This window comes from Gopherus flavomarginatus, chromosome 20 (assembly GCF_025201925.1).
Source record: "Gopherus flavomarginatus isolate rGopFla2 chromosome 20, rGopFla2.mat.asm, whole genome shotgun sequence".
Classification (NCBI taxonomy): Eukaryota; Metazoa; Chordata; order Testudines; family Testudinidae; genus Gopherus; species Gopherus flavomarginatus.
In genome coordinates, this window is record NC_066636.1 from 24,023,136 (window position 1) to 24,050,602 (window position 27,467).

A 27,467-nucleotide genomic window follows, 5' to 3' on the forward strand; every position below is an offset into this window, starting at 1 on the left:
CTGCATGAAAGGAGGAGAGCGCCCGAGCGCGGGGAGTCCAATCAAAGAGCTCTTTCAGGGCCTCATTAACTCTCCTGAGGAGAATGCTGAGCCCACAGCCCTGCTCTCCAGAATAGCTTGACATTTAACAGCACAAATTAACATTCATGTGGAATGACTTAGCAAATTACTTCCTAATCACCCCCATCCCGCACCACACCGACCCAGGGAGAGGGGGCAAGAGGATGCCGGGCAGAGCTGTCAGCCCTGCTCCCTGGTTACACCTTGGCCGCTTGCTGTGGGGAAGGTCCTTCCTTTGCTAAGAATGTGAGGTCTCAAGTTGGCTGTCCCCAGGGTCTGCCCTGGGCGAGGTGGGGTCTGGAGTTCAGTGGTACTAGTTGGACTGGGAACTGAAGTTTGGCTAATGCTTGATGAGTGGGAAGCCATCCCTGGCTAGCAGAGATGTGGGAAGGAGAAGGTGGCGTGGGAGTAGCCGGTTTTGCTGCTGCATCTCCGGGCACCACTGGTTAACCAGAGCCCTGTTGTGTTTGAGTTAGTGACCCTGACTGATGTAGGTCTTTTTGATGCGGCATCAGCTGTGGTTGGTGTCTGAGACCGAGGAGTGGTGTAGTGTGGTGTCACGGAGTGTGGGGGAGTCCAGCCCTGCACCCGTCTTCCTGGGACTCACAGTGACTCTCAGACAGCCAGTAACACAGAAGGTTTATTGGACAACAGGAACGCAAGTTACAGCAGAGCTTGGAGGCACAGTCAGGACCCCTCAATCGAGCCCTTCTGGGGTTTCAGGGTGCTTGGATCCCAGCTTAGGATTCCCTGAATTCCCACCACCCAGCCCAAAACAGAAACTGAAACTAACCACCTCCAGCCGGCCCCTTCCTTTGTCTAGCTGCCCTGGCAAAAGTGTTGACCTCTCACCCCCCTTGCCTAGCTCAGGTTACAGGCTCAGGTATTGTCCATCCCCTAAAGTCCTCCCCTGATCCATCACAGGTGGGGCTTCGGGGGTCGGGATGTGTGGGTTTTGTTTTGTTTTTCGTTTTTTACAAGGCCAGACCTCCACACGCACTGCCCTCTGCCCCACAAGCAGAGAGGCTGAGAACTGAACTCCTGTTTCACTTCTGCCCTGCCCTGCAGAGACCAGTGCTGGAACGTGGGGGGCAAGAAGCGTGGCTGTGGGACACTTTGGGCCCCAGCTCCGTCCATCCGGCAACTTTCACCACCGTTTTGAACCAGCCTTGCCTTGGGGGGAGTTCCGAGTGCAGGAGAACTGGGCTAGCCCATGAACCAGTGATTAAAGGCATGAGCACGGAGGCTGAGAGGGGACTCAGGTGGAATAAAACTCTAGCTTGGTGTGACCATGGCGTGGCCACGTCTGAGAGGAAGGGAGCTTGGCTCTCCTGCCTGGCGCTCCAACACAGGAGCCTGAGCTATTCCCTCTGCCTGGATCCCCAGGGATGCTCCTGCTTTACGTGCCGATTTGGGTGCTAGTCTATTTAGTGTCCCAAACCCTCAGCCAGGCTCAGGGGCTTTATAAATCAATCAGTTCATTATGCTGCTCAGGTGGGGTCACCTGCACCCATCTCCCCCCACGTTGTCTCTGCTGCAGTGTTACCGGGACCTGGCATTGGTGAGCCGAGATGGCATGAACATTGTTCTAAACAAGATCAACCAGATTCTCATGGAAAAGTACTTGAAGCTGCAGGATGCCTGTCGGACTCAGGTGAGAGGGGAACCTGCCTTGGAGTTGAACCCGATATCGGCCCTGGTGGGAGTGGAAAGGGGGCTGCAGGCCCTGAGGGGACTCAGCATCTTGTGGTTTGGTTGTGGGATTGGAACCATAAGCAGGAAGGGAATGTGGAAGAGAGAGCAATGTTGGATGGGTGTCCCCACCCCCCATGGCTGCCAACACCCTCTGAGATGTGACCTTGGGGCTGGGGCTGTCTCTGTCTTGTGCCGTGGAGGTGTAGTCGTAGCTCCGTGGCCAAGGCTGTGCCGAAATCTGTGCTTGAAGCAGCACCAAATTCTCCCCCGTCTCACGCTAACTCTGCTCTTCTCTGTCTCTAGCTGGTGTGGCTGCTGCGGGAGCTGGTGAAGAGCGGGGTGCTCGGGGCAGATGGCGTCTGCATGACCTTCATGAAGCAGATTGCAGGTGAGTGCTGCCTTGGGCCAGGTTCCTGCAGCAGCAGGGCTTGGCCCCCATCATGCTGCACTGCCCCAGGGCCCCTGACCAGCAATGGCTGCAGCAGCAGGAGGCCCAGCCCATGGCCGCTGGAGCACCGTGCGCTGCCTTGCTTGGGGTCCGAGTCTGAATATGGCGTGACACCTTGCCCGAGCTGGGCTGGGTCTGGGCTTGCAATGGAGGCAGCTCACGCCCACCTCTCCACCTCCCTTTGCAGCGGTGGTGATCTCGGTGAAAGAGCAGCAGCAGTGCATTTCCAAGAGCTGGCTAAACCTGCCTGTCAGGGAATGGCTCGCAGATGGAGGGGCTAGAGGGGCTGCTGCCTAGGCCTGGGAATCTGCAATAGCCCCAGCATCTTCCCTGTGAGGGGTTAATCCCGGGTTGGGCCAGCGAGAGGTAGGGTGAGGTTAGGCAGCCTAGTGCCAGGAAAGTCTCTGGAACAGCCAGCAGGCGTGTGGGGGATTCCTCAGCTTTTCAGCAGCTCAGCCCCCATGGCCCAGCATAGTAGAACCACTGAGACACGGGCAGCCGAGGGGGGTGCTTGCATCCCGTGAGCCGGGACTCTGCCATGCAGAGCCTGTAACGCCTCCAGAGGGGCAGAGCGAGGGCCTGGCCGTGTGGTAACCACTCGTTTGCATAAACAGCTCCCTCTGTGCCATTGCAGGGCCACAGAGCCATCGATCTGCACATCAGTGCTTGGCACCTACGTTCAGGGAGGTGGAATTTGCGTTGCATAATAAAACTTGACATTTCATTTTTATTGGCTACATCTGTGACGTGGGCTGGCCCAGTTGGAAATGGAAACCATCCCCTTGGCTGCGGGACGGGGTGGGCAAGGCTGGGTTCGGAGGGCCAAGTGCTGAGAACGAACCAGCCTCCCCGGTCTTGCCCCCTCCCCCGATGTGCACGATGTAATAAACACGGGATAGCTTAAAAAACATTGGTGATGGTGTCCCTGTTTCCCATCAGTTGAGTCTCCCTGTGCGGGGCCCCATTCTACTCTAATGACTCTGCTGTCCTGCATTTTGCTATTTTTATGATGCCTTAATTGTTATGATCACATCGCAATTGCTTGCAATGTGCCTCATATGCATATCTGTATTTCCAAAGGTCTGAGTACAGCTCTGAGCTTCTAGCAAAGTGCTCCAGCTTCATGCTGGTGACCTCGTTTAGAGGGGAAGTCAAGGCAGCTGTAAGAAATGGGAAGTTGATAGTGGGGACTTTCGCTCAGGTATTGTGGAAAATTGATAAGGGAAGCAAAGGGACACAAGAAGAAATCTGTCCCCCCAGAGTTAGGAACAATAAGGTGTTTTTGAAATATATTCGGGACAAATAGAATCCCGACAATGGTGTTGCTCCATTAGTAGATGGATATGTTAGAATTATCAATAATAACGCAGAAAAGGTAGATGTGTTCCATAAATATTCCTGTTCTGAGTTTGGGGGGAAAACAGGTGAGAGTCTCATCCTAGGGTAATGATAACACTCTTGCCATTCCACTAATCTCTCTGGAGGATGGTATACAGAAGCTCCTAAAGTTAGACATTTCTAAATCAGCAAGTCCTAGTAACTTGTATCCAAGCGTTTGAAAAGAGCAGGCTGAGGAGCTTGCTGGACTGTTAACATTGATTTTTAATTATTCTTGGAGCACTGGGGAAGTTCCTTAAGACTGGAAGAAAGCAAATGTTGTGCCAAGTTTTTAACGAGGGTAAATGAGCTAATCCCGGTAATTATAGGCTTGACAGCTTTACCTTGATCTCAGAGCGGCTAATACGGGATTCAGTCAGTAAAGACTGAGGAGGATGTGCAATTAATAGAGCGCGCATTAAAGATATTGAACGCTGGCTAAGCATTAGGTTTTGGAGTGACGAGGTGCGTGAGGCGATATCTTTTATTGGACTAGCAGAGAGAGACAAGCTGTCGAGCTACGCAGAGCTCTTCAGGTCTGGGAACAGCTCTAAGAGTGTCATGGGTAAATACAAGATCAAAGAGCGAGGTTTGCTCGTGTGCTAAGGGGCCAGTATGTGCTAGCAGGTTATCTTGTATTTTGCTGTGACACTTAGTGCCTTTCCCCGACCTGAAGAAGAGCTCCATGTAGCTTGAAAGCTTTTCTCTCTCACCAATAGAAGTTGGTTCAGTAAAAGATATTACCTCACCCACCTTGTCTCTCATATCCTGGGACTGATGGGCTAACACTGCATCGAGGTCTCTGAATATAATTGTCATTGAGCGGGTATGTTTCCAGTGGGGCCTTGCAGGGATCAGTTCTTGGCCTGAAACTATTTAACATTATCAATGACCTGGAAGAAAACATAAACTGGTCACTGAGAGCTTGCTGATGACACACCAGTTGCGGGAGTGATAAATAATGCAGGGGACAGGTCACTAATTCACAGTGATCTGGACTGACCAGCTTAGGAAGGCTAAATATTAAAGTATACATCTAGGAATAAAGGTGGGCCAGGCTCTCTGCTGGGAAGCAGCGACTGAGAAAGATTTGGGCGTCGTAGTGGACAGTCAACTGAACCTGAACTCCCAAAGTGATGCTGTGGCCAAAAGAGCACATGCCGTCCTGGGCCGCATAAACAGGGGAATCTTGAGTAGCTTATTTTTGCTATGTATCTGGCACTGGCGTGACCGTCGCTGGGATCTTGTGTCCGGGTCTGGTGTCCACGATTCAAGAAGAACGTTGATAAGTTGGAGAACGTTCAGGGAAGAGCCGCGAGAACGAGTAAAGGGTTAGAAAATCTGCCTCGTAGTGAAAGCCTCAAAGAGCTCAGTCTATTTCAATGAACAGAGTGAAGGTTAAGGGGTGCCTTAGTCTGTAAGTATCTACATGGGGAGCACATGTAATAAGGGGCTCTACAGTCTAGCGAGGAAAGACACATAACACAATCTCATGGCTGGTAACTGAAGCTACACAAATGCAGACTGGAAATAAAGCACAGATATTCCACAGGGAGGGTAATTAACCATTGGGGCAACTTACCAAGGGGCATGGTGGATTCTCCATTGCTGGCCATTTTAAATCAAGACTGGATATTTTTCTAGAAGTTCTGCTTTAGGTATTATTGTGGGAAGCTCTGTGGCCTGTGTTATCCAGGTCAGACTAGATGGTCACAATGATCTCTTCTGGCCTTGGAATCTATGAATCCAAGATAAGACTTGCACTCCCAGGCCTGTAACTGAAGATCTCAGAGCACTTTGCAGATTGTCTGGCCCAGAGAGAAGTGACTTGCCCAAGCTCGTGATGTGACTCAGTGGCAGAGCTGAGAATAGAACCCAGGAGTCCTAGTCGCCTGCTGTTCTCACAATACTCCATTTACCCCTAAGTGCGTGGAGCAGTGTTCCCCGTTTTCCTACCAGGTGGATTGCTTTCCCGTCCCAGGCATTCTCTAAAATTATTCCCCCTCTCCCCTAAACACCAAATCTCTTTCCTTTCTGACTCTCGCTCTGTTTGACAGAGAGGTCAATACTGACTGTGTTCCAGAAACTGACAGTTCCACTCTAGGAACAAAGACTCCCTCCATTTTTTTTTTTTGTATACAACAGAAAATAATGGCAATCATCGTACTTGTTTCCGAGACCATGCTGAACACGTGCTTGGAAGCAGCCAGGTACCTCTGTGGCAGGCAGGATGGGCCAGATGTGAGGCTTGTACTGAGCTGGGGAGAAAAATGCTGTAATTATAGTGCTCTGCTTTGCGGAGGCTGGGGCTGAGGGGGTGGCTGGTTGGGATAAAGCTGACACTACAGACAATTACATCGATTAACATAAGTAGCTGTTTGCTCCCATGTTGTGCTCTTGGCTGCAGGTGGGGATGTGACGGCGAAGAATATCTGGCTGGCAGAGAATGTCCTTGAGATACTGACTGAGCAAAGGTATGGTGCGGTGGGCGGCAGCGCTGTTGCTGGGAGACGTCTCCTGATTGGCGGGAGCAACGGGTTGGCCGCTGATGGGGAGAACTGGCTCTTTGACCATCCGTGGGGCTAATGGAGACCTCCCTGCTTGGGCATGGCAAGGGGTTTGTGTGTTTGGGGTGGGTGTGGACATGTTGGTAGCTTTTGACATAGGTTGACTTGTGGACAGTCAGCTGGGCAATGCACTGGGGTTGCAAGTAACTGGCCCTGCCCCTCGAGACTGGATCTGGCCAAAACAGAACGTTGCTTCGCCTCGAATCCACGGCAGGGCATGGACCTCGTCCTCCTGTCATGAAATCCACTGTGCAGCTGCAACGTGCCCCGTAAGCACATCTTCAGCTGCGGCATGAAATCCCAAGCCCTGGGGCCGGCAGCATGCACCCGTTGTTGGCTGCCTCCCGGGTGTCCCGCTTGGCACAACTTGCTGTAACCTCTTGGGGATTTTGTAATGCAGCTGACGAAGCCAGGTGGGGTCAGACCATTGGTTCTTCTAGCCTGGTGTCCTGCACCCGGTGGGTCACAGGAAGCTGATATCCCATAATGCTCCTAGCCAGTTGTGCAATGTACTGCCATGTGTGTAACCAGCTTCCCCCTGAAACAATGGGACTTGGTCACCTTGTGCCATGGACAGAACATCCAGGACTCTGGGGCAATTTCCTAGGAATATTTTTCTCCTGACTTTCCAGAGTCCCGATGGAGGGTGTTCCTCTTAGAGGAGTGATTTGGAATTCATTGCCCAAGAGCTGATCTTTGTCAGCTTCCTGTGCTTAAACAACAGCCTTCAGTGATTTGCTGTGACCGGGCAATGGATTCTGCATTGTCCTTTGTTGGTAAAGCCGGGGCTAATTGGTGATAAACAGACTTGGGAGCTTAGCTCTCAGCTGGGTGGCGTCATTACTTTTAGACGATTGAATTTTCACAACTCGCTGTTTATAATAACAGCAATTCTTCTAAAATCACCGATTGCTGCGCTTAGCAATCACGGCCCAGCTCCCGCGTACCACCGTGCGAGGGGCCTTTCCCTATGCGCTGCCGTGCAGTGCCACCTAGTGCATCTGCTGTGAACCTGTACTGCTAGCAGGGGCCGAGGCCGGGACTTGTTGCTATGGCCTAGAAAACAATTGGGAGTTCCTAGGCCATGAGTTTAGGTAACCATTAGCGGTCAGCGCTGCTAGGGCTTCCCTCCACCGGCTCAGCTGATGCATCTCAGTCCTGCCCCTGCCCCCAGTTCCCGCTGTTCTGGCCTTGGGCCCCAGCATGGCCCTGCTAGTTACTGTCCCAGGCACCACTGCTGCTCAGCTCCAGGGGCTCCTCTGAAGCAGCCTGCAGATCTTGCCAAATTATGTTATGGTTTTGTTTGCGAACAAATGACTAGAAAATGTTTGCAGGGGGAAAAGCAACTTCTCTCCCGTGTGATTCAAAGCTACATTTGGCCTGGGATCTGCAGAAGCCAGCCCAGCGCATTAAATCACAGGAGATTTCCCCTGAGGATAGGAGCTTGTCGGGGAAATGATGTGAGGGGAAAGGCTAAGCCTTTTTTGGAGGCATTGCTCAATTTTCTGCAGCACATGCTGTAGCAGTTCAGAGAATGCCTGAGCACAAGCAGAGCTGAGCCCTGGGAGTGAGCCTGCAGGGAGAACCTGCAGCTCTTTGCTGGGATTTATATCCTTTGATTAGGGAGAAGCCAAGACTTTAATTAAACAGCACATGAGAAAATCTAATCCTGCTTTCCGAATGTCGACTGCTTGGTTTAATTAAATACAGCAACAGCGGAGCCACTCCCTGAGCTCTGGCTGGCTTGGAGAGGAGGCGCGCGCCCCCCCTCTGCCAGACTGGATAATTCAGCCACTGGCCGCTAGTGGCCAAGCAAACATGACGCTGCCTCTAAATGTTTTCGAAAAAGCTCATTTGCTCTGCCTGCCGGATCCATTAGTCCTGGGGCTGCAGGCAGCCTCTTGACCCCTTCTGGCAATGGTTTAGGTTTGTGCGCACCTTGGTCGGCGAGGGGAGGAAGCTGGTCTGACAGCCTACCAGGCTTCATTCCTTAAGGATTTCAGCCCCTGCGCAGATGCAGCCTCAGCCCCTGCTTCTCATTGCCAGTCCAGACAGCTCAACTGCCTGGTTACGCTGCATGCTAGCGCAGGGGCTGGGGCAGGCTAGAGTGCCTGGGAAAGCAAACACGCGCCGCGTCTTCGTAGGCTCTTCCCCCCACCCTCCTGGGCGATTTAGGGCAGCTGACTCATTTGCCATTGAGCCATTATCTCCTGGAGTTACAGCTGCAGCATACGCAGTGACCCTTGTGCAGGGCTCTGATTTACAGCTCTCCTAGCCGAGCCATGGGGGTGATTATCAATCACGCTAAAGGCACTGAGCTATTCTGGCCCTTTCCCAGTTCATGGTTGCAAATAGCAAGGCTGGGTAATTTACTGGCCGGCAGCATTTGTCATTGTGTTCAGCTGGAGGGAATCGGTTCTGATGCTGCAGAGGTCCGGAGGGAATAGTTCACGCCAGGTAAATGGCAGCAGTACAGAATTACCGAAACATGGTTCTTTGTGGCGCTGGAAGCAGGTGAGAGTGTGTGAGGAGCCAAAGGTCTCAGTCCCGGAACTCCTGTGTACCTGTCCTCTGGAGCCTGTTAGGGCCTGGGGCACTGCCGGGGAGGGTGGTCAAAGTAACTAGCTAGATAGGGATAGTTTCAGGGGGAGGGATCGCTCAGTGGTTAGAGCATTGGCCTGCTAAACCCAGGGGTGAGAGTTCAGTCTTTGAGGGGACCAGTTGGGGATTGGTCCTGCTTTGGACTAGATACCTCCTGAGGTTCCTTCCAACGCTGATAGTCTATGATTCTAATACATCTGGGAGAAGCCATCTTTGGTCCTGTAACAGGCCAGGCGTGTCACTGTCTGTGCAGCGTGCGAGGGCCCATCCTTGTCGGATGCTGGAGGTAGTTGCCTGGGTTAGAGACCTGAGCATTGAGTGGGGCAGGTGCTTAGGACTTAGCACTGGAGGAAAAGGTCTGTTTAGTCTCCCAGCCCCTCCCCTTCTCTGAGGCAGAGTTGGTCCCTGCAGCGCTGACTCCAGTGTGTTGCCCAAACATGTCTCATCTGAGGCTCCTCAGCAGAGGGGCTGGGAAGAGCAAAGTTGATAACCTCGTGCATCTCCCTGGTGGCAGCCTGTTATGCTGGTCTCAGTCCATCCGCTTATTCTGAATCCTTCCCCCCCCCGGTGCTCCTAACCTCTGCCTTTTCCTTTCCTTCTCCTGGCGTTCCTGCTCGGCCAGGCAAGGGGAGCACCTGGCTTGATAGCTGGCGTGCCACTGAAGGCTGCCAGAGCCACTCTTACCCTGCTCACTGAAAATATGGGTACGCACCCAGCCTGCTCCGGTGCGGCCGCTCGTCCCATAGCCATGGGGAACAGCATCTTTCTCCAGCGCCACGTTGCGCACCATATGATGCACGCAGTGTGCAAGCAGGGCAGGCGGCACAGAACTCCAGCCCGATCAAACGAGGAGCTGCTGTTCGAAAGCTGGTGCTTTAACGTCAGTGGCGTGTGATCGTCTGGTCCAGATGCTCCCAGTGTTTGCTGGATCCATCTGCTCTGACAGGCTGAGCTGGGAAGAATGAAAGCTCATCTCATGCGGTCTAATGCCAGGCATCGGACATCTCCCTGGTTCTGTTTACCCTGTGTTGTGTGCACTGGGTCCTGGCTATTGGTGCTGTGAGAGAGCTGCTGGGGGCTGAAAGTTTCTCTCTGGCCCAGCAGCTGATTCCCCTTGTCACCGGCATACACAGGTACCCTGCAGGGTGCCACAGCTGGCCGAGGCCGCATGGCCCTGTAAATGTATGCAGCACTGTCTGTACACACAGGGAAACCCGCCCGGCCCCAGGCTGCTGACAGTGCAGGTAGGAGAAGCCAGGCACCAGCTTGGGAGCAGGCTCTTGGCAGAGAGGGGAGGAGTCGCTGTCAGGGCTGGGATGTGGCGAAGAGGCAGCACTTGGTGGATGAGGGCACAGACCAAGTGGGCAGCATGATGGGAGGCACAAAGCTGGGGCTGGGGGGAGGAGGATGTTCTCACGCTAGCTTGTGTGCCATCTGTTCTTCTGCAGGGGAAGAGACCCTGTGGCTTTTAAAAGGCCAGCTGTAACTCAGTCCCCAAGTGCGTGACCCTGCACACTAGTGCTGGGTGAAAAAGCCTGTATCCCTGTGGGGTGAGCTGGGCTGAGCATGCACCAGCTCCGGGCTGGGAGATGCAAGAGACTGGATTTGGTGGGTCTGGGGCCTTGACAGATAACAGGCTGCAGGGGAGAGGTGACTGGCTCTCGCCATAGTCTGGGTAAGCTGTGTAGTCCGCTCCTGACCCCTTCTGGGAAAGCGTGTGATCCAGTGTTTAGAGCAGGGCTGGGGGTCAGGACCTGCTGAGTTGCGACCTTGGAGAAGTTGCTTCCTCCCATGCCTCGGTTTCCCCACCTCCAGGCTGGGGATTAATGCTAGTAAAGTGCTTAGCAGGTCTCGACTGAAGAGGAGGGTGGTGCTGGCTCAAGGTGCTGTCCCTCGCTTGCTTCCAGAGAGTGGGTGCTGAAGAGCAATATCCTGATTGCCATGGCTGTGTACACCTACCTGCGGCTCATCGTGGACCATCACGGCACCTCGCAGCTCCAGGCCCTGCGCCAGAAGGAGGTGGACTTCTGCATCTCCCTGCTCCGGGAACGGGTGAGGGGGTGCTGGCAGCGGGAGCGTTCCCCCTCCGAGGGAGTGTCTGGATGCAGTTGTGGGGGCGAGGGGAGACCTGGTTGTCCCAGCAGACATCTGGTTGTGTTCCTTCCTCTGCCGGGAGCCTGAGCCCTGCCAGTCTGGGTCTCTCTTCAGCTTGCCCCATGCAGTCTGGGGCACAGGCCGCGGCACTCGCAGTGGCTGTGACATCGGAAGCGGTGGGCTCTGCTCCCTGCATGCCTGGCTGGAAGTTTGCCCATTGGTTGGCGTGTTCTCAGCCCAGCTCTCTTCCCCGTGGCACTGAGAACAGCTGGTTTGATGGGGCTAGTTCCTGTGGGGCCTCTGTCCCGTGTCCAGGCCCATTTCCCTCAAGTCCATCACAGGCACCAATGCCTTCTGGCTGGCCAGCTGCAGCCCCCCAAAATGCCAGCATCTCAGGTGTGCAGCTGGCTGACTGGAGCGTGGCAGCCAATCTCCACCCATGCTCTAGAAACCACAGAACCCCCAGCTTGGCAGAGGAGGCTGGAGGGCTCTGGAGCCATGCTTCCCTTCAGGGTTATCAGTCCTGCTGGCCCGAATGGCTCTCCGCAGCCCCTGTACCCCACATCTGTCTCCCCCCCGCCTTCTCCTGAGCTAGGCATGTCGGCTCAAGCATCAAGCACTGAGCTTCAGAGCCTGTCCACAGTTCTGGCGATAAAGCGCGAGATTTACGGCCCCCTTGTTTGTTTTACACCAGAGAACATTTTAAAATAGCCATTGACCTTCCCTCCTGTCACCCAGCCCCTTTAGAACCTGCTGTCTTCAAAAGGGAGCAGCCTGCCAGGGCAGGAGAGGAAATGTGCAGAGAGTGACTCATCCAAGCCTGCTCTCAGGTTCAAGAACTGAATGTTCCCAGTCCCTCCCCCACCCCTGCCCACAGCCCCCTCCTCAGGTGAACAATACATGATCTCTCCTCTCCCTTCCTCAAGTTCATGGACTGCTTCATGATTGGCCGGGACCTGGTGAGACTCTTGCAGAACGTTGCTAGGATACCAGAGTTTGAGCAGCTTTGGAAAGACATTATCCACAATCCACAGGCGCTGAACGCCCAGTTCACAGGTAGGTGGGGCACCGGGGCAGAGGGGACGTTACCCGCAGAGCCGCTGCCGGGGCTGTCTGGCCGCAGGTCGGCCACACCTGGTATCCCAGCGCCTGTGCGCGCACACCTTTGCATCCTCTCAGACGCGCACAGCCAAGGGAGAGGCGGGTGTGAGAGAGGACTGTCCGCATCGCTTAGTCTGTGCTGCTGGACTGCGGGCAGAATCCAGTGCAGTAGTTGGATGTCCCAGAGCTCGTTCCCCTCAAGCAGAGCCCTCATCCTCGGGGCTCCATGACTCACCTGGGGCCAAACATAAATCCTCAGCAGAGCTTGAGCGGCTGGCTGCTGCTCAGCTCCAATATTCCGGTCTGTCCTCTAGGAGGAGTGGGATCCCCTGCGCACACACCTCTAAAAGGCCATTCGTGAGTCCCGCTCTGGCAGAGACAGATTCCCCTCCAGAGCCACTCAACATAGTAAGATGTGCCCTGCCTGCTGCCCCCTTGGCCGTGGGGAGCAAAGGAGCTGGGCTGGGTCTCCTGCCACAGGCTGTCCCCCAGGTGGCTTCCCTGTTTCCTTACATACTGCCAGGACCTGGTGCACATCTGGGCTCTGAGCCGTCCAGATGGCATGATCAATAATTCAGCCAGCTTTCATTACAAGTAGGGAGAAGGCAGCCAGACCCCAGGAAAACATAGTGCCATTTGATTACATGTTCTGGGCTTAAAGCTTCCTTCATTGTAATTAATATTTTTAATTGTCTGAGCTGAAAACAAAGCTGCAGGTGGATCCCAGTGATAGAAAGCATGTGAGTTCTGCAAACTCCCCGGGAAAGAGTGCTGGGGAACCTTTGAAATAGCGAGTGAGGGCAGCAGGTGCTGCTGTGATTCTCTTTCCCCAGTGCGCTGGCACACCTAACGAGCAGGAACACTCCGTTACAGAGCTCCCCGCACAGGCCGGATTAAAATAGGCTTGTTTTATTTTAGATCTCTGTATGCCTCAGTATAAATTATTCCCTGCTCTGGAGGCCATCTCCTCGTTAGCTGTTCGGCAGCAGTTCTAATGAGCTTTCCAAAGGAGGACTTGAAAGTCCACTATCCCAGTGCCTTGTCCCCGGGGGCCATGTTAATAGCACTTTAAAGAACTCTGGCTCCACTCAGGCAAGCTCACAACATGTATCTTCTAATCAAAACCTCATTAAGCCTCCTGATCCCAGGCTCCTTCCCCTTTGCCAGGCCCAGCCCCATAATTGGCAGCCTCGAGGCAGAGGCCAAGGGCTGAAGAGGCCCCGTAACTGAGCTCTCCTCATCCCTGAAGGAGGGTCTCTGGGTGTCGGGGCTGGGATGTGGTGCTAGAGGCTTTGGTGTGTGCAGCTCTGCCCATCCTTAAGGTAGGGAGAGGTGCTCAGCCCTGCCTCTTCTTTCCGCTCTAAATTCACAGAGAATTTACCCTGACCACCAACTAGTTCCCCCACTGAACGATGAGGCTGTTTGTCCCTGGGGAGCCTGGGCACGTCACAGGCGCTACTCCAGCTTCCCAGCAACTTCCCCCTCCCCCAGGGAAATCAGTCAGCAGCTGTCCCTGTTTGTCTCCTCTCCCCAGCATCCACACAGCTGGCACCTCGTGCTGTAGGGCTGTACGGTCCTGTGTCGTGTGTCCCATGTCTCCCCCTGCCCCCCCTGAATCTTCCTACTGCACTTTGCCTTTGGTTTTGTACTGCTGCTGTTCTCTGCCCTTGTGCGCTGCTGCAGGACCGCAGTTACCTCTGGCAGCTGGCTATTTACGTCTGCGTTCGGATTTGATACTGACTCGATCCCATGTGCTGTGAACCCCCAGGCTGGCCAGGCCCAGGGAGCCTGCTGCAAAGTGCTGGGGCTGCCAGAGAAGGGAGGCCTTGCCCTGCAGGAGAGCTGGGGCCTCAGGGAGCTGTGTTTGTTCCCTCCCGAGCGCCTGGTGGGCTTTTTTGAGGTTGCCTTTCCCTGATGTGCAGCTCACTCCAAGCAGCGCTCCGGGGAGCCAGCATTCAGGCGCTCTGCTTCTAAGCAGGCAAAACCTTTCTCCTCCTCTCACCCTGCCCTTCGGAGGTGAGGATGGGGTTTCGGGTGTATTGAAATGGTTTCAGTGCCAACAGAGCAAAGTGCACCTGGTGTCCGTACCTCTGACCCCTTGCAGATCTGTAACTCAGTCAAGTCCTGCCAAGGAGTGACAGGCCTCCTCTGCTGGTATTACAGCTTCCCTTTCTCACGCCTCACCTGGCTCTGGCCTCTGGGACCTAGTTCATCTATACCTTTCTTCCTCCCTTCGTCTTTCGGTGGAACTTTCCCCTCGCCTTCTGGGGGTTCCTCTCCCGTCTAGCCCTGAGGACTGGGACCCCCATCCCCAGTGCTATTGGACAGCCGTGCCGTGGGGGCCCAAACGAATGCTGGTGCCTGGGATTGGCAATGGAGTAGAGGGCTGCCGTCGGCCTGCTGGCTCGTGAGCAGCTGAGACAAGCTAGCGGCTCACATGGCACACAGGTGGCTGCGTCACAGCTGACACTCGCTGGTCTCTTGCTGGCAGCCTTGGTGGAGAGGATCAGAGTGAATGCGCCCCAGAGACAGCTTGGCATGGAATAGGTACTGTGCGTGTGCTGTGGCTGACCCAAGGCCTGCAGTGGGGAGGCTGTCAGCATCTCACGACCTATGGGCACACGTTCCACTTGCAGTCCAAAGCACGCAGCTGCTGGAGAATGCCTCGGGTCCCCACCAGGGCGGGGCTGGGGAGCTCTGGGGTGCATCAGCACTGAGGTCTGAGCCAAGGCAGTGCCTTTGTGAGCACCGGGTGAGGTCAGGGTACGTCTGGAGGCTTACGTTTATCCTTGTGACAGGGAACCTACTTATCCCAGTTAAAACCCAAACTGTCCTCGTGCTTTCTCCCAGGGATGATCTAGCAGGGATGGGGAATCTGCTGTGGGAGCAGGACTCCTGAGTTCCATTCCCAGCTCTGGGAGGGAGCATGGTCTAGTGGTTAGTGCAGGAGCCTCAGCAAAATCTCCACCCCTTCCCACTACCCAAAGCCCTGGTCTAACAGGAGCTTTCGGAGCCGGTGTGGACAGTAGGGTCGGCTCTCCCCAGGTGCCATGGTGATTCTGGCTGGGGATGCTCAGGTACAGACCTCTTGGCTTTTCCTCTTGTAGGTGTCCTGCAGCTCCTTCAGTTGAGGACCTCTCGCAAGTTCCTGGCCTGTCGACTCACCCCTGACATGGAGACCAAGCTGCTCTTCATGACATCCCGGGTAACAGCTTTGCTCTTCCAGAGGGATCCCAGCCAGGGGAGAGGGAAATCGGGTCGCAATGGGATTGGGGGTGCATGAGCTCTAGAGGGTGGGGGCCCTTGGAGAGCTTCTACCCTGCCCCATCCATCCTCCTTCCCCTGCTGCTCCTGGTGCAGCCAGCTGGGTGAAGGCCAGTTTCTGTGCAGGTGAAGTTGCAGGTAAGTAAGTGTGACCTTAGCACTAGGGAAGGTGCCAGATTGACAGCTCTGGAAAGCAGAGGCCCTTGGTAATCCCCAGAGCCAGCCCTGTACGAGCAGGGTCCCTCCAGGCTGTCCTTTGGGGTGGCTCAGCCCTGGGTTGAAGAGAGCACCCTCGGGCTGGGAGGGTGCTTTGCCGCCTGAGACCCAGGTAGTCTCCTCTCTACAAGGGAGCCAGGGCGGTGGTTGAACGGGCCTGAGAACAAGCGATTGACTGTCACCGGCCTGATCTGGCTTTGACCCAGTGACTGAGCGACAGCTGCTGGTCACCGTGGACCCACTGGCATCAGCAGAATGGGGGAAGTGGCGCCCCCTTGGCTGGGCCTGCTCAGCCTTTCACTTTGTTTTCCAGGAAAGCTGGGTCTTCAGCCAACTCCAGCGTCCCCTGAGAGAGGGGTGTGGCAGGAGGAGAGCGGGTGGACCAGCTGATTTGCTCATTGACAGCCCTGTAAATCTGGAGTCACTCCATATGACTTCATTGGAGTTGCTCTGGGTTTACACTAGTGTCGCCAAGAATAGAATTTGGCCCCGGATGTAGAAAGGCTTCCCGCCGAGTGTTTACTTAGGCTGTCTGGATTAGTGGCCTTTGAATGGGCCTCCTAGCCCCATGGTGTCAGAGTGTGATGCTGCGGGGCGGGGGAGGCAACTTCACGCCTCTGCTGCTGCAGTTGTATAGCTGCTGCTGGTTTCGCATGCTGGGATAGCGGCCCTGGGTAGCAGATCTCTGCAGGAGGGTGGAACGTGGAGCTGGAGTCAGAAGTCTGGCGAACACTCATGTTTTTAACCCCCCTTTGGCCACCGTACGCCGGTGGAGGGAAGGAAGGGTGGCCGGCCGGAGCTGAGCGAAGCGTGCCTGAGACACTCCTTAAAAGGCATTACACTGGCTTCACCGGGGAGCTTTGCTGCGGGCTGGCTGGTTTCTAGGGGGCTGCTTTTTCTGTATGGCTGCTGCATGGTGGGTGAGCTGAGCTCTGCCATGCTGCAGCCCCTTCCCGGAGGGGACGGGAACCCCACAGTGATGCCAAGGCCAGCCTTTCTCGGTGGGCAAACACCAGGCAGGGTTCGTGCTGCGGCAGCTTGCCTTGGGAAGGAAACTAACCTGGAAGGTCTGTGAGCTGCACCTGGGTCCCGGAGAGTGCATCGTGGGATGTTGGTGCGCAGGGCGTGTCTCTGGCAGGAAGCTCGGTTCTGTCCATCCAGCTAGTGAAGCTGCCCTCGGTGCAGGGGGGATGGTGGCAGGAGTTTGTTCTCTGGGGCCCTTTTACTCCCTGGCCTCTGCTGATGCTGCCCGGGGATGTGCTGGAGAGTCACTGTGGCTACTGTTGGCCACTTGCAGCCTCCGCTGGATTGGAACCAAGGCAGCTCCGAAATGAAGGCTCCTTGTCCCAGGCCTGTCCTCCCAAAGACTCTTGTCTCTGAACCAGACTGTGTGTCTGCCACTACCTGTGTGTTTCTCCTCCCCCTCCAGGTGCGGTTTGGCCAGCAGAAGAGGTACCAGGACTGGTTCCAGCGGCAGTACCTGTCCACCCCAGACAGCCAGTCCCTGCGCTGCGACCTCATCCGCTACATCTGTGGAGTGGTCCATCCGTCCAATGAGGTGCTGAGCTCCGACATCCTCCCTCGCTGGGCCATCATTGGCTGGCTACTCACCACCTGCACGGTAAGTGTGTGGGGCGGGGCACCAGGGCGGAGGGGGTAACATGCCCAGTGCCGGTCAGAGAGCCCAGGGTGTTCATCTCTGTCTGGGCAAGTCGCTGGGGGAGCGTGTGTGACAGAGACATGGGTTGGATTTTCCAAAAGGAAGCTGGATCTCAGTGTCCCAGCTTCGGGCTCCAGCCACCCTTCCTTCTTGTAAAACAAGGCAGGGCAGGGCCTGGCAGAACTGGGGCAGCGGGAGATCGGTGGGGTCGCTGCTGCCGTCCTGATCACGTGACCTCTCTTCCCCTAGTCCAACGTTGCTGCTTCTAATGCCAAGCTTGCCCTGTTCTATGACTGGCTCTTCTTCAGCCCCGAGAAGGACAACATCATGAACATCGGTACTGTGCTTGCTGCCTCCGCGCCCTCCCCCGGGGAGACGGGCCAGCCTCCTTTCCCTGCGTCCGCCCCAATGCTTTCCGAGCCAAGACTGAAATCTCCAGAGCTGCCTGGCTCCACAGAGCCTCTGGCCAGCTCAAGGGAGTGGCCTTGGAGAGGGAGTATTCTGCCTCTCACTGTCCCCAGCAGTTCTGTGACCCTGCGTGAAGTGAGTTTGTTCGTTCTCGGTTCAGTTCCTAGAGGGACAGTCGGGTCACATCCCACATGCCCAATGTCTGTGGGGAGGAGCCCCCTCGACACAGGCCTCTGCTCTGCGCAGAGCAGTGGGAAGGCTGGTGAGCGCTGGATGGTATCTCTCTCCCCTGGTAGTGTGCAGCCCAGTCCTCTCCGGAGTCCAGCCCCTGGAGCCAAAGCCAGGAGCTCTGCACTTGGGCAGCGGTCAGAGAAGGAGTTCCAAATCAGGCAGTGATAACGGGGTCTGTTAGCTAGCTAGAGCCTGATAACTTGTCTCCAACCAGCCCCGCTCCCCCTCCCCAGCCCTCTTTGAACTCTGGCAGGGCTTTGCAGGCTGGCACGAGAGCCGCTTTGAGCTGTGGTTTCCATGCCTGCAGCAGCAGACGTCTCCCCTGGGCTCTGTGGCTGGCCACAGAACGCCCCTGCCTGTGCGGGCCAAAGCGTGGGGGAGGGAGGCAGGCAGGCGGTCTGATCACACAGCCTTGCACTCGAGCCCAGGGTGGGGGGCTGCAGGAGTGACAGCAGATGGCACTGCTCTGACCTGGGTCTGGTTCAGGGCCTGCTTGGACCCGAGGCACGCACTCTGGAGAGGTGGGGAGTGTGAATGGGGTTGGGGTGTGTAGGAGCCAAAGGGGGTGTCTTGCCCTCACTCTGGGTGGGTGGAGGGGAGGTTTCGCTGAGTCCCGTCTGTCGGCATCTCCCATTCTCAGCTGGGGCCCGTGAAGTGCTGGCGCAGTGTGGGGTGACCGGGTTTCCTGCTCTCTGCCTTCCAGAGCCGGCCATTCTGGTGATGAATCACTCCATGAAGCCCCACCCTGCCATCACAGCCACGCTGCTGGACTTCATGTGCCGGGTAAGCTCCCCCGGCTCCCTGCGCTGCCCGGCTGGTACAGTGGGACTGGGCTCACAAGGGGCCGCTGTGAAAGCAGCTCTTCTGACAGGCTCTGTTCCACCCCCTGCCCACCCTGGGACCTTTCCTAGCCACTGACGGGGCAGAGAGGAGCCTGACTGCATTGACAGCGATGTCATTGGGTGGGGAAACCAGCCGAGCAGGTGTTGTGTGGCTGAGCTGTCACCCACCTCTGCTAAAACCAGCCCCAGACCAGCTCAGTGGGGGGCTATCGGGAAGGTCCCTGCCCCCAAGAGCTTAAAGCAAACTCAGGCCCCCAAGCGGGGCGACGACTCGGACCCAGGAGGGCCCCTGAGGATGGCATACAGGAGAGGCATTGGGGAAGAGGGAAGGCAGGGGGTTAGTGCTTGGCCCACGGGGCGGGAGGCTGATCTTAGCACGGGGATAGCTGGAAAGGTGTGAAGGGGCAGCAAGGAGAGCGGTAGGGGAAGGATGCAGAGGGATGGAGGGCACAGTCTACACACCCTTGGAACTGCCATTCTGTCTGGTCATTGGGGCAGCGGGGATTCCCTGATGTCCCCCCAGCCTGGCACCCAGACACTGTGAAGATTCCCAGGGGCTCCCTCTGAGAGATCTGTGTTGTGGCGCATCACTCTCTGTGCTCTGCCCAGCTGCCAAGACTGGCAGCGCCTAGGCACCGCCACTCACTGCCTGGTGATGCTCAGTGGCACTAGTGGATCTTCGCGCAGGTCACCGGGTTTGCATTTAGCCCCAGAGCAGAGGCCGGCAGCAATTACAGGAGCTGTCATCCAGCTGGAGAGGCTGCTCTGTGCTGTCGTGCCCTTTGCATGTAATTAACCTAACCGCCCACGCCTCGCCTCGTTAGGGAGTGCAAGCTCAGCCCCTGCAGAGTGCGTTGTCTCTGGGGGATGTCGGGGATAGGAGGAGGCTGAAGCTCCATCCCCCAGAGATGGGAAGGATGGAAAAACCAAGGGGGGGATCATGGAAGAGCAGCAGAAACACCCAGCTGGGTAGCTGGTGGGGCAGGCAGCGCGGTCTGGATGCGCGTGGCACATGGACAGAGCAGTGAGCCAGGCTAAACCGAGGGGGGATCATGGAAGAGCAGCGGGAACGCCCAGCTGGGTAGCTGGTGGGGCAGGCAGCGCGGTCTGGATGCACGTGGACAGAGCAGTGCACCAGGCTTTGCACATGCAGTCACCACAGTAAAGCTCACCCAGTATTTTCAGTCCAAGAAGCTGGCGTAGAGAGGGGCCAGCCCGGACCTGCGCAGCAGCTGTTTGTCACGCTGCCAGCGCCGGGGGAGATTGATACCTGAGAAGCTCAGAGTGATGCCTCACTCTGGCTATTGTTCCCAGCAGTGGGCTCTGGTGGGTAGAGGTAGGATGGCTGCATTTGATGCTGCCTCTGTCCCCAGTCAGCCCCAGCACAGTCTGCTGTCGTGGCCGCGATCCACAGGGGCACTCGCCAAGCGCAGCATATGTGGGTGTTTGCCTGTCGCTGGCATCCCACTCCCTGTTCCACAGAGCCCCCCTCGTCTCTGCTGCCCTGAAACTCCCAATTTGCTCCCGACCCCACGGGCCGACCCTCGAAACGCTCAGCTCTGCAGTAAAACTGGACGAGAACAGCAAGGGGCAAATTCCTACATGGGGTCAGGGTGTGCAGCTGCAGAGTCACTCAGCCAAATGCCCCTTTACTAACCTGGCGCAGGCGTTGGGACGGGAGAGGGAAGGAGAGATGGGTGTAAAACCCTCTCCTGCTGCCTCCTCTCAGTTCCATGGTGTGTGTTCGTCTGCTGCTCAAGTGGCCAGGGCAGTTTGATTCCAGTCAGGCAGTGAACTGGCCTCGTGACAAGCTGCTAAACCCCCTTGGCTGGCGGGGCTGGGTCTGCAGCCTCCCGGCCTCCCAAACAGCTGGGCCAGGCCAAGGGCTCGGGGAGCTGCACTAACTGTTTTCTCCATCCCACTTTCAGATCATTCCCAACTTCTACCCGCCGCTGGACGTTCACGTCCGACAAGGCGTCTTCAACTCCCTCACCCACATCGTGGAGAAGCGAGTGCTGGCGTAAGGAGACATTTGGTTCAATACGATCACGCAGCTGTGTTCCCCTGCCCTGCCTCTGTCTGTCTCTGGCCCAGCAAAGACAAACCTCTCATGCAGAGCAGAGGAACTGATTTGGGTTGTGGCCTGTGGCGTAAGACGCAGCCATAGATTTATCCTGCCCAAGAGTGAGGGTCCTGAGATCCGCAGCTCAGGCCGTGGTGGGTTAGATGAGCTCCCGCCCTCTCCAGTAGGCACATGCCACTGCGCTGCCAGGCGAACATACATGCAGGTGCTTTTCTAGCCTGCCTCACATCTGCTGCCAGCCTGCAAACGTTCCAGCTGTTAGCGACAGCTGGATTCCCCTGCTCCCGACGAGAAACCCCTGCCCACAGACCCCACGGATCTTTAGGTGGGAAGGGGACATCCCAGGCCTGCAGCTCACACAGCAGAGCGGTCTCAGGGAAATGAGGCTGCACCCAGTCCCTGGAGAACAGGCCTCTGACTAGTCCCCCTAACAAGGGATTTTCACCGTGGGGACTGAAAGGCTCTGAGCTGCGGTGTGCAGAACTGTTGGGGGTGGGCGTGCTGCCCTCAGTAGAGAGCAAGGGTCTGGCAGCAGGGCCAGGAATGGGCTGCTGCTAACGATCTTGCTGGGGGGGGGAGGGGGTGCTGCTGTCCCCTGACACTCGGCCAGCGCCACAGAGCTCTCCTGCCAGAGATGCCTCGTCCCATCTGGCTCAGCTGGGCACTGCAGTTCTTTGGACAACGCTGTTTAGAACAGAAAAGCCCATCGGGGCAGCAAAGCTTGCCAGGGGCAGGAGGCCTAGCCTGGGGACAGAGCTGGGCTGGACCCATGGAGTCCAGGGCAGAAGCAGTCCTGATAGCTGCCAGAACTTAAGCCCTGTCTGTGCCAGGGCCTGGGGCTGGGCACTAGAGTCCCCCAAGTCAGAAGGCTGAACCAAGTGGCCAGAGATCAGCACAGAGCTGTCCGGAGCCAGACACCCTGTGCTGTTCCCTTTGCTCTCTGCTCCTGTCCTCGAAAACAGGGGAATCAGTGCCAACGCGGGCGTAGTTACCTCAGTGTGGTCTCCTTCCCCCTCCTCACCCTACCCCACCCCGGGAGCAGATGGTGATCACCAGCAGCAAGTGCCCACGGGAGAAGTTTTCTGATTCTTCCCTGGCCAGGACCTGTGTGCTGGGCAGTCGATTCTCTCTCTTCCCCATGCCCAGCTTTCAATGACTCCGCTGAGGCGTGGCCCATGTGCTCAGGGCACTAACTAGTGGTCTTAGGACGTCAGAGCTGAAGTGTGTTCCCAGGCACGCTGGGTGACCAGCAGCCAGGCAGGAAGCACCAGTGCCGACTGATCCTCCTTCTGCACTAAAGTCTGACCTTTGTCCAGGGCAAGGGAGGCTGGGCCTCTGCCTACCAGCCGCAGGGCCTGGGGGCTCCTGCTCTGGGCTCCCAGTTCCAGGAGGGAGGTGTAGAAAGCCGGCCGGTTCGGTGCATGGGCAGGAAATGTATCTTAGCTTGGCCCTTTCTCATCCCTTTCCTCCTCCCTATGCAGACCCCTGGCCCCTCTGTTTGACAACCCCAAGCTGGACAAGGAGCTCCGTGCCATGCTGAGGGAGAAATTCCCAGAGTTCTGCAGCTCGCCCTCACCACCCATCGAAGGTAGAGCACCTCTCGCTGCAGGGGAGCTTTCCTGGCCAGCTCATGGCTCTCAGAGCTGCAGACTCACTGAGGCAGCCCTGTGTTGGGTGGCTGGAGTTTTACAGCCATGAGTCTAGGAACCCAAGCTCAATTTTCAGAGGTGCCGAGCACCGGAGCGCAGCTGAATGCATGGGAGCTGCGGGCACTCAGCACTGCTGAAAGCCAGACTCGTAGGGCAAAGCTTTCAAACTTGGGCGCCCATCACTGCTAGCCCTTTACCGTGGACTCCACTCTGCCTCGCATTTCGTTGGGCACCTCCAGCTGGGACAGGCCTCGGGTTCTCCTGCTGGCCTGGATGATGGCTAAGCAGGAAGGGCGATACTTGGCTCTGAAAACTTCTGTGCTCTGTATGGGGCTTCCAGATCGTGTCACTGGGTTGAGAGCACCCCCAGGTCAACTGCCGGGTCCCTCACCAGCACTGCCCCCTTCTCAGAGACCTGCGGAGTGGCCCCAGGACTCTGCCTTGCCCACAGGGTGCTCTGAATGGCCAGGGTAACCCAGCTCCCATTCTGACTCCTGTGCCTTCATTTTTGCAGTCAAAATTGAGGAGCCGGTTTCCATGGAAATGGACAATCACATGTCTGACAAGGAGGACAGTTGCTATGACAATGCCGAGGCTGCCTTTAGTGACGATGAAGAGGACTTGAATAGCAAAGGTGAGAGGCTGGTGCAGCAGTAATTGGCCAGTAATGCCCTCCAAGTGCTACTATATTTACCCAGCCCAATTAGCGGCCTCTTGCCTCTCTGCGCACGCACTGCCTCCTTTCCTTCCCAGTGACCGGGCTCCAGAGAACAAGCCGTGAGCACAGTTCCCAGAAAGCCTCTTCTCCCTGCAAACAGCAGTCACTGAGCCTGGGGCAAATCTCCTGCAAACAGGGCAGGGGGCCCTGGGCATTTACCGAGCGCTCTGCAGTCATTAACCGGTGCCGGGAAGCTGACCCCTGCAAGCGCCGGGGAAGGTCACGTGGGCCCGGGCTCCTGGGGTCTGAGTCTCCCGCCGAAATGGGAACCAGGCTAGGCCGAGCCGGGGTGCACTGCTGGCTGGGGAACCCCTGGCCACCCCTGGGTGGCTGGCTTGGGAACGGGCTTGCTCCTTTCTCAGGCAGCCCTCTCTGGCCCCTGACAACTGCTGGCACATTTGGTTTTCGTTACACTCACAGCAGCCTCTCTGGGAATCTGGAGTGGGGCCACGGGGCTGGCTGGTCTGCTGGAGGCCAGAATTGCTGCTCTCAGAAGCTGCAGACACCTGGGATCATTTCTTCAGCAGGCGTTGGTAGAACTGCTCTGTAGTCTCCCCAGCACTCTGATTAGAGGGATGTGTTGGGGTGGGGCGAGATCGTCAGAGGGCAGGATGGGGCAGCCCAGCCTGAGCAGGAGCGGGTTGCTGTCTGCAGTGCTGCAGGCTGGTGCCCTGCAGAGCGCTGGGCGTGCTGGCCCCAAATCCACACACCCAGGAAGCTTGAAAGCGCGATTGACCTTGGACAGTCTGATCCTCGCAGCTCCACGATGCACCGTCTGTACTGCGGCTTTCGGTGATCAGCGCAGGACGCTGGGAGTCCTGGGCTCCGTCCCTCCCGCCCCTGCTGCGCACTGTGACTTGGGGCACATTGCTGAACTGGGGACGGGTGTAGAAGGCAGCCGGGATACCTCGGTTTGCCAGTCTCTGAACACTCCCCTTTACCTACCCCAGGGGTTGGGAGGCTTCTGACTTAATAAAGCACTTGGGGGTCTTTGGATAACCAGCAAAGTGCCAATATTTGGGGATGGGCCTGACCCAGAGCCCAGCTCTGAATGCCTCCAAACTTGGGATCCAGGTCCCAGCTCGTACCCCACACGTCTGGGGCTGTGGGGACAGGAAACCAGGCTGCTGAATGTGGCATGCTCCTGTACCCAGCAGTGCCACTCTGAGCACGGGTGGTGCAGTGGTTTCCGTTGGGTCTGGCTGGGGGCTCAGGTTTGTGGTGGTGCCAGCACGTTCCAGGCCCCGTCACGCAGGCAGCTCAGATGAACCTCAGTTGTTTTCTCCACTGCAGGGAAGAAGAGGGAATTCAGGTTCCATCCAATCAAAGAAACCATTGTTGAGGAGCCCGTTGACATCACACCTTTCCTGGACCAGCTGGACGAGTCTTTGAAGGATAAAGTCCTGTTACTGCAGAAGGGAAGGTTGGTCTTGGCCAGGTGCTCTGTTCTGTGGGTCTGCATGTAGCAGCATGCGGGATGCTCCAGCGCTGTCGAGGCAGCACTGCAGACACTTGCACCCAAAGCCCTGCGATGGAGGGCTTGTCCGAAGGAGTGTGGGGGTCAAGTCCGTGAGCTGTGTCTTTTACTGGGGTCTCCTGCAGGAACTGGGGTCCTGTCCATGCGTATCAGAGCAACCACCTCGGAGCCACTCTCTGTGGGACGCAGCGAGGGATTTTGGCTGAGAACCCTGGAATCTCTGTCTCCAGAACAGGGGCAGCCTCAGCAATGCAGAGGAAGCCTCCCCATGCTCTCCTCTCGTGCCAGGAGCCTGCCCCGTCTCCAGGGCCACACCAATCCTTGGCGCCCCTAAGGAGCTGGTTAGTGCCAGCTGGGCTGGTTTGTCTTCTGTGGGCAGCACCTGCCTCACAGGGCCTGGGTTTATCCCCCCTGGCCACATGCCCCAACAGCCGCAGGATAGCCAGGGCTTAGGAACCCAGGGCGAGCGGCGCAATCCTCCATGGTGGGAGCTTTGATTTTCCCTGGCTAGCTGGGCCTGCTGGCCACTGGGGTATTGCCCCACAATCGCTGCAGATACTGGCCAGTCGGTCCCGCTAGCTCTGTCACATGGACAGTGCCCAGGGCTGCCCTGGAAGAGCAGCTCCCTTCCCTCTGTCCCCACCCCCTGCAGAATGCTCCATCCTCCCTCTTGACCTCAGTGACCTTGGAATTAGCTCCATCTCCAGCGGGCTGACAAAGCTCTTTGCTTCCCAGACCCTGGCCTGGCGCCCTGATCTCACTAGCAGCTTTAAGCGCGTTTAATCTTACGCTGTCAGTCAGCTCATTTGTTTATGTGCAGAATGCTAGTGTAGCATGTTCCCTCCGTGTGCGCTTGTAGGCTTGCCTCCCTGCCCGTGCCGGAGCAGTGCGAAGCAGGGCCTCCGACACTCCCCCTTCCAGCGCTGGGGTCCTTTGGGCCCCTGCGCAGAGCCGGCTGGGTACAAAACACCATTGTCTCCACTCTCGCTATCTCCCGCTGCAACTTTCATTGCCTCTTGTTTTTGTGCTGCAGCGATACGGAAGCCCAGTGTGAGGTCATGCAGGAAATTGTGGATCAGGTCCTGGAGGTAGCTGTACAGAGCCGGACACGACACTTCTGCCTCAGGCTGGGTGACATGAGAGCGACTGGGGTGCGGGGCTCGGAGGTGGCTCTCTGTGGTCTGAGCACTCACGTTTCCGCTTAGAAATGTGACTAAGCAAAGACCTCCTGGAAGCAGCACCATCCTGTGGGGGAAGCACGCCCGTGTGCAAGTGTCTCGGTCCCGCAGAGCAGCGTTGGGTGCCTGGGAACGCTGCCAGAGGCTGGGGGGATTGTTACTGGGAGGTGAGGGTAGGCAGCCTGGTGCCCAGATGCTCTGGTGAGGGGTGCGCTGGCAGACTGGGTGATGTATTTGCCACCCTGAATGCTAGCTGTGCCAAGTGCCCCTGGGCACTGAGCCAAGGGGGCATCCTGTCAGTTTTGCTTATCTCAAGTGTCCAAATGATAGATTCCCCCTGCTTTGATAGTGTTGGCTTGGGGCACATGTCAGGGTGAGAGCCCAAAGGAGCTCCCGAGGGGCCACAGCCGTGCTCTGCCAGCCACGGGTCATGCTGGCCACTTGCCAGGATTCCAGCATGTCCCAAATGGGGCAGATCCCCCACCCCCTCACCCGCCTTCAGCACAGAGGACTCCATTCCAGTGCCCACTGCAGCATGTGCAGGCCGCGTCTGTCCTCCTCAGGGCGGCTGCGTTCGAGAGCCCCGTGTGCTGAGCCCCCGCAGGAGTGGAGTCCTCTTGCCAGCTGTGTGGCTCCGTCTCCGGTCGCCCTTTGCAGATGCGGCCTGAATTACCAGTCATTAGTGGCTGAGTGTCTCGCAGTGCTTGGGAAGTGCTGCAGACCCAGGCGTCTTCTCACTGGTAACCAGCTCTGACAGCCGGCTCTTGTCGCCGTGCCGTGGCAACAGAATGGATTTGGTAGCACTCAGGTGTGTCCTGCCATGTACAGCAGTGCCAGGCCTTCACCCTGCCCCTTGCAACTGGACCTGAGCTGCTGGGTGACTTTCTTTTTTTCCGCCTTTCTTTGCCCCAGGAGGACTTTGACTCGGAGCAGCTATCCGTCCTCGCATCCTGCCTGCAGGAGCTATTTAAGGCTCACTTCCGCGGGGAGGTCTTGCCAGAAGAAATCACAGAGGAGTATGGATTTATTTTTCTCTGTCTCATCGTTTCGCGCTGGCCATTGGGTTTTTCCCCTACAACTTCTGCTGCTCCCAGTGACTGCTCCGCAGGGCCCAGCTTCACGGAGCAAGGGAAACCCGTCGGCATCTGGCCCAGCTTGTACCACCAGAGGTGTCACGAATGGCACAAAGCCAGAGCAGACAGCTGCAGCACCCAGGGCTTGGATGAGACCATTCTCCCCAGTGCACCACGTACCACCCCCCACCCCTCTGCTTAGCATGAGCAAGGCGGGGCAGCTAGCGCCGCGCCAGTGGGAGCCCCCCCCGCCCCCCCGCTGCCTGGGGACCCCAGATCCAAGGACCCCACCTGGCACCACCTAGGCTGAGTCAGTAATTCCTAGCCTTCCCCCTGGTTGTAGGAGTCAGGACTCCTGGGTTCTATTCCCGATTCTGCCAGTGGTCTCTCACACCCCCATCTGTGCCCATTCGATGGGGGTTACCCCACCGGCCGAGGTGCTGACGCAGAGTGACCAGACAGCAACTCTGAAAAAACGGGATGAGGGTGGGGGGTAATAGGCGTCTATATAAGAAAAAGTCCCAGAAATTGGGACATCTGGTCACCCTATGCTGCCGATCAGGCCCTGAATGCTGCGGGGGGGGAGTGTATTAGCCCGTTAGCTTCCTCTAGCCCCAGATGAGTGTTGCCAAGCTGTCATGGCCGCCCAGCTGATGATGCGCTTTCCATGCAGGTCTCTGGAGGAGTCGGTGGGGAAGCCGCTTTACCTAATATTTAGGTGAGTC

At 57.0% G+C, this 27,467-nt stretch overlaps 1 protein-coding gene across 2 annotated transcripts in view; it reads left to right on the forward strand.

Moving 5' to 3' along the window:
• INTS3 (integrator complex subunit 3) overlaps positions 1–27,467 on the forward strand; it is a 66,248-nt gene that overhangs the window by 18,156 nt on the left and 20,625 nt on the right. For both annotated transcript variants that reach the window (XR_007770603.1, XM_050930708.1), the window contains exons 4-19: positions 1,601–1,714; positions 2,059–2,143; positions 5,988–6,054; positions 10,656–10,800; positions 11,769–11,898; positions 15,051–15,148; positions 16,853–17,044; positions 17,333–17,420; positions 18,426–18,505; positions 20,493–20,584; positions 22,129–22,235; positions 22,811–22,930; positions 24,308–24,437; positions 25,525–25,579; positions 26,582–26,685; positions 27,416–27,460. Coding sequence is in view for 1 of the 2 variants with exons in the window: in XM_050930708.1 (XP_050786665.1) it covers positions 1,601–1,714; positions 2,059–2,143; positions 5,988–6,054; positions 10,656–10,800; positions 11,769–11,898; positions 15,051–15,148; positions 16,853–17,044; positions 17,333–17,420; positions 18,426–18,505; positions 20,493–20,584; positions 22,129–22,235; positions 22,811–22,930; positions 24,308–24,437; positions 25,525–25,579; positions 26,582–26,685; positions 27,416–27,460 (1,652 nt within the window). In the remaining variant the exon portion in view is untranslated. The remainder of the gene's footprint in view (positions 1–1,600; positions 1,715–2,058; positions 2,144–5,987; positions 6,055–10,655; positions 10,801–11,768; positions 11,899–15,050; positions 15,149–16,852; positions 17,045–17,332; positions 17,421–18,425; positions 18,506–20,492; positions 20,585–22,128; positions 22,236–22,810; positions 22,931–24,307; positions 24,438–25,524; positions 25,580–26,581; positions 26,686–27,415; positions 27,461–27,467) is intronic.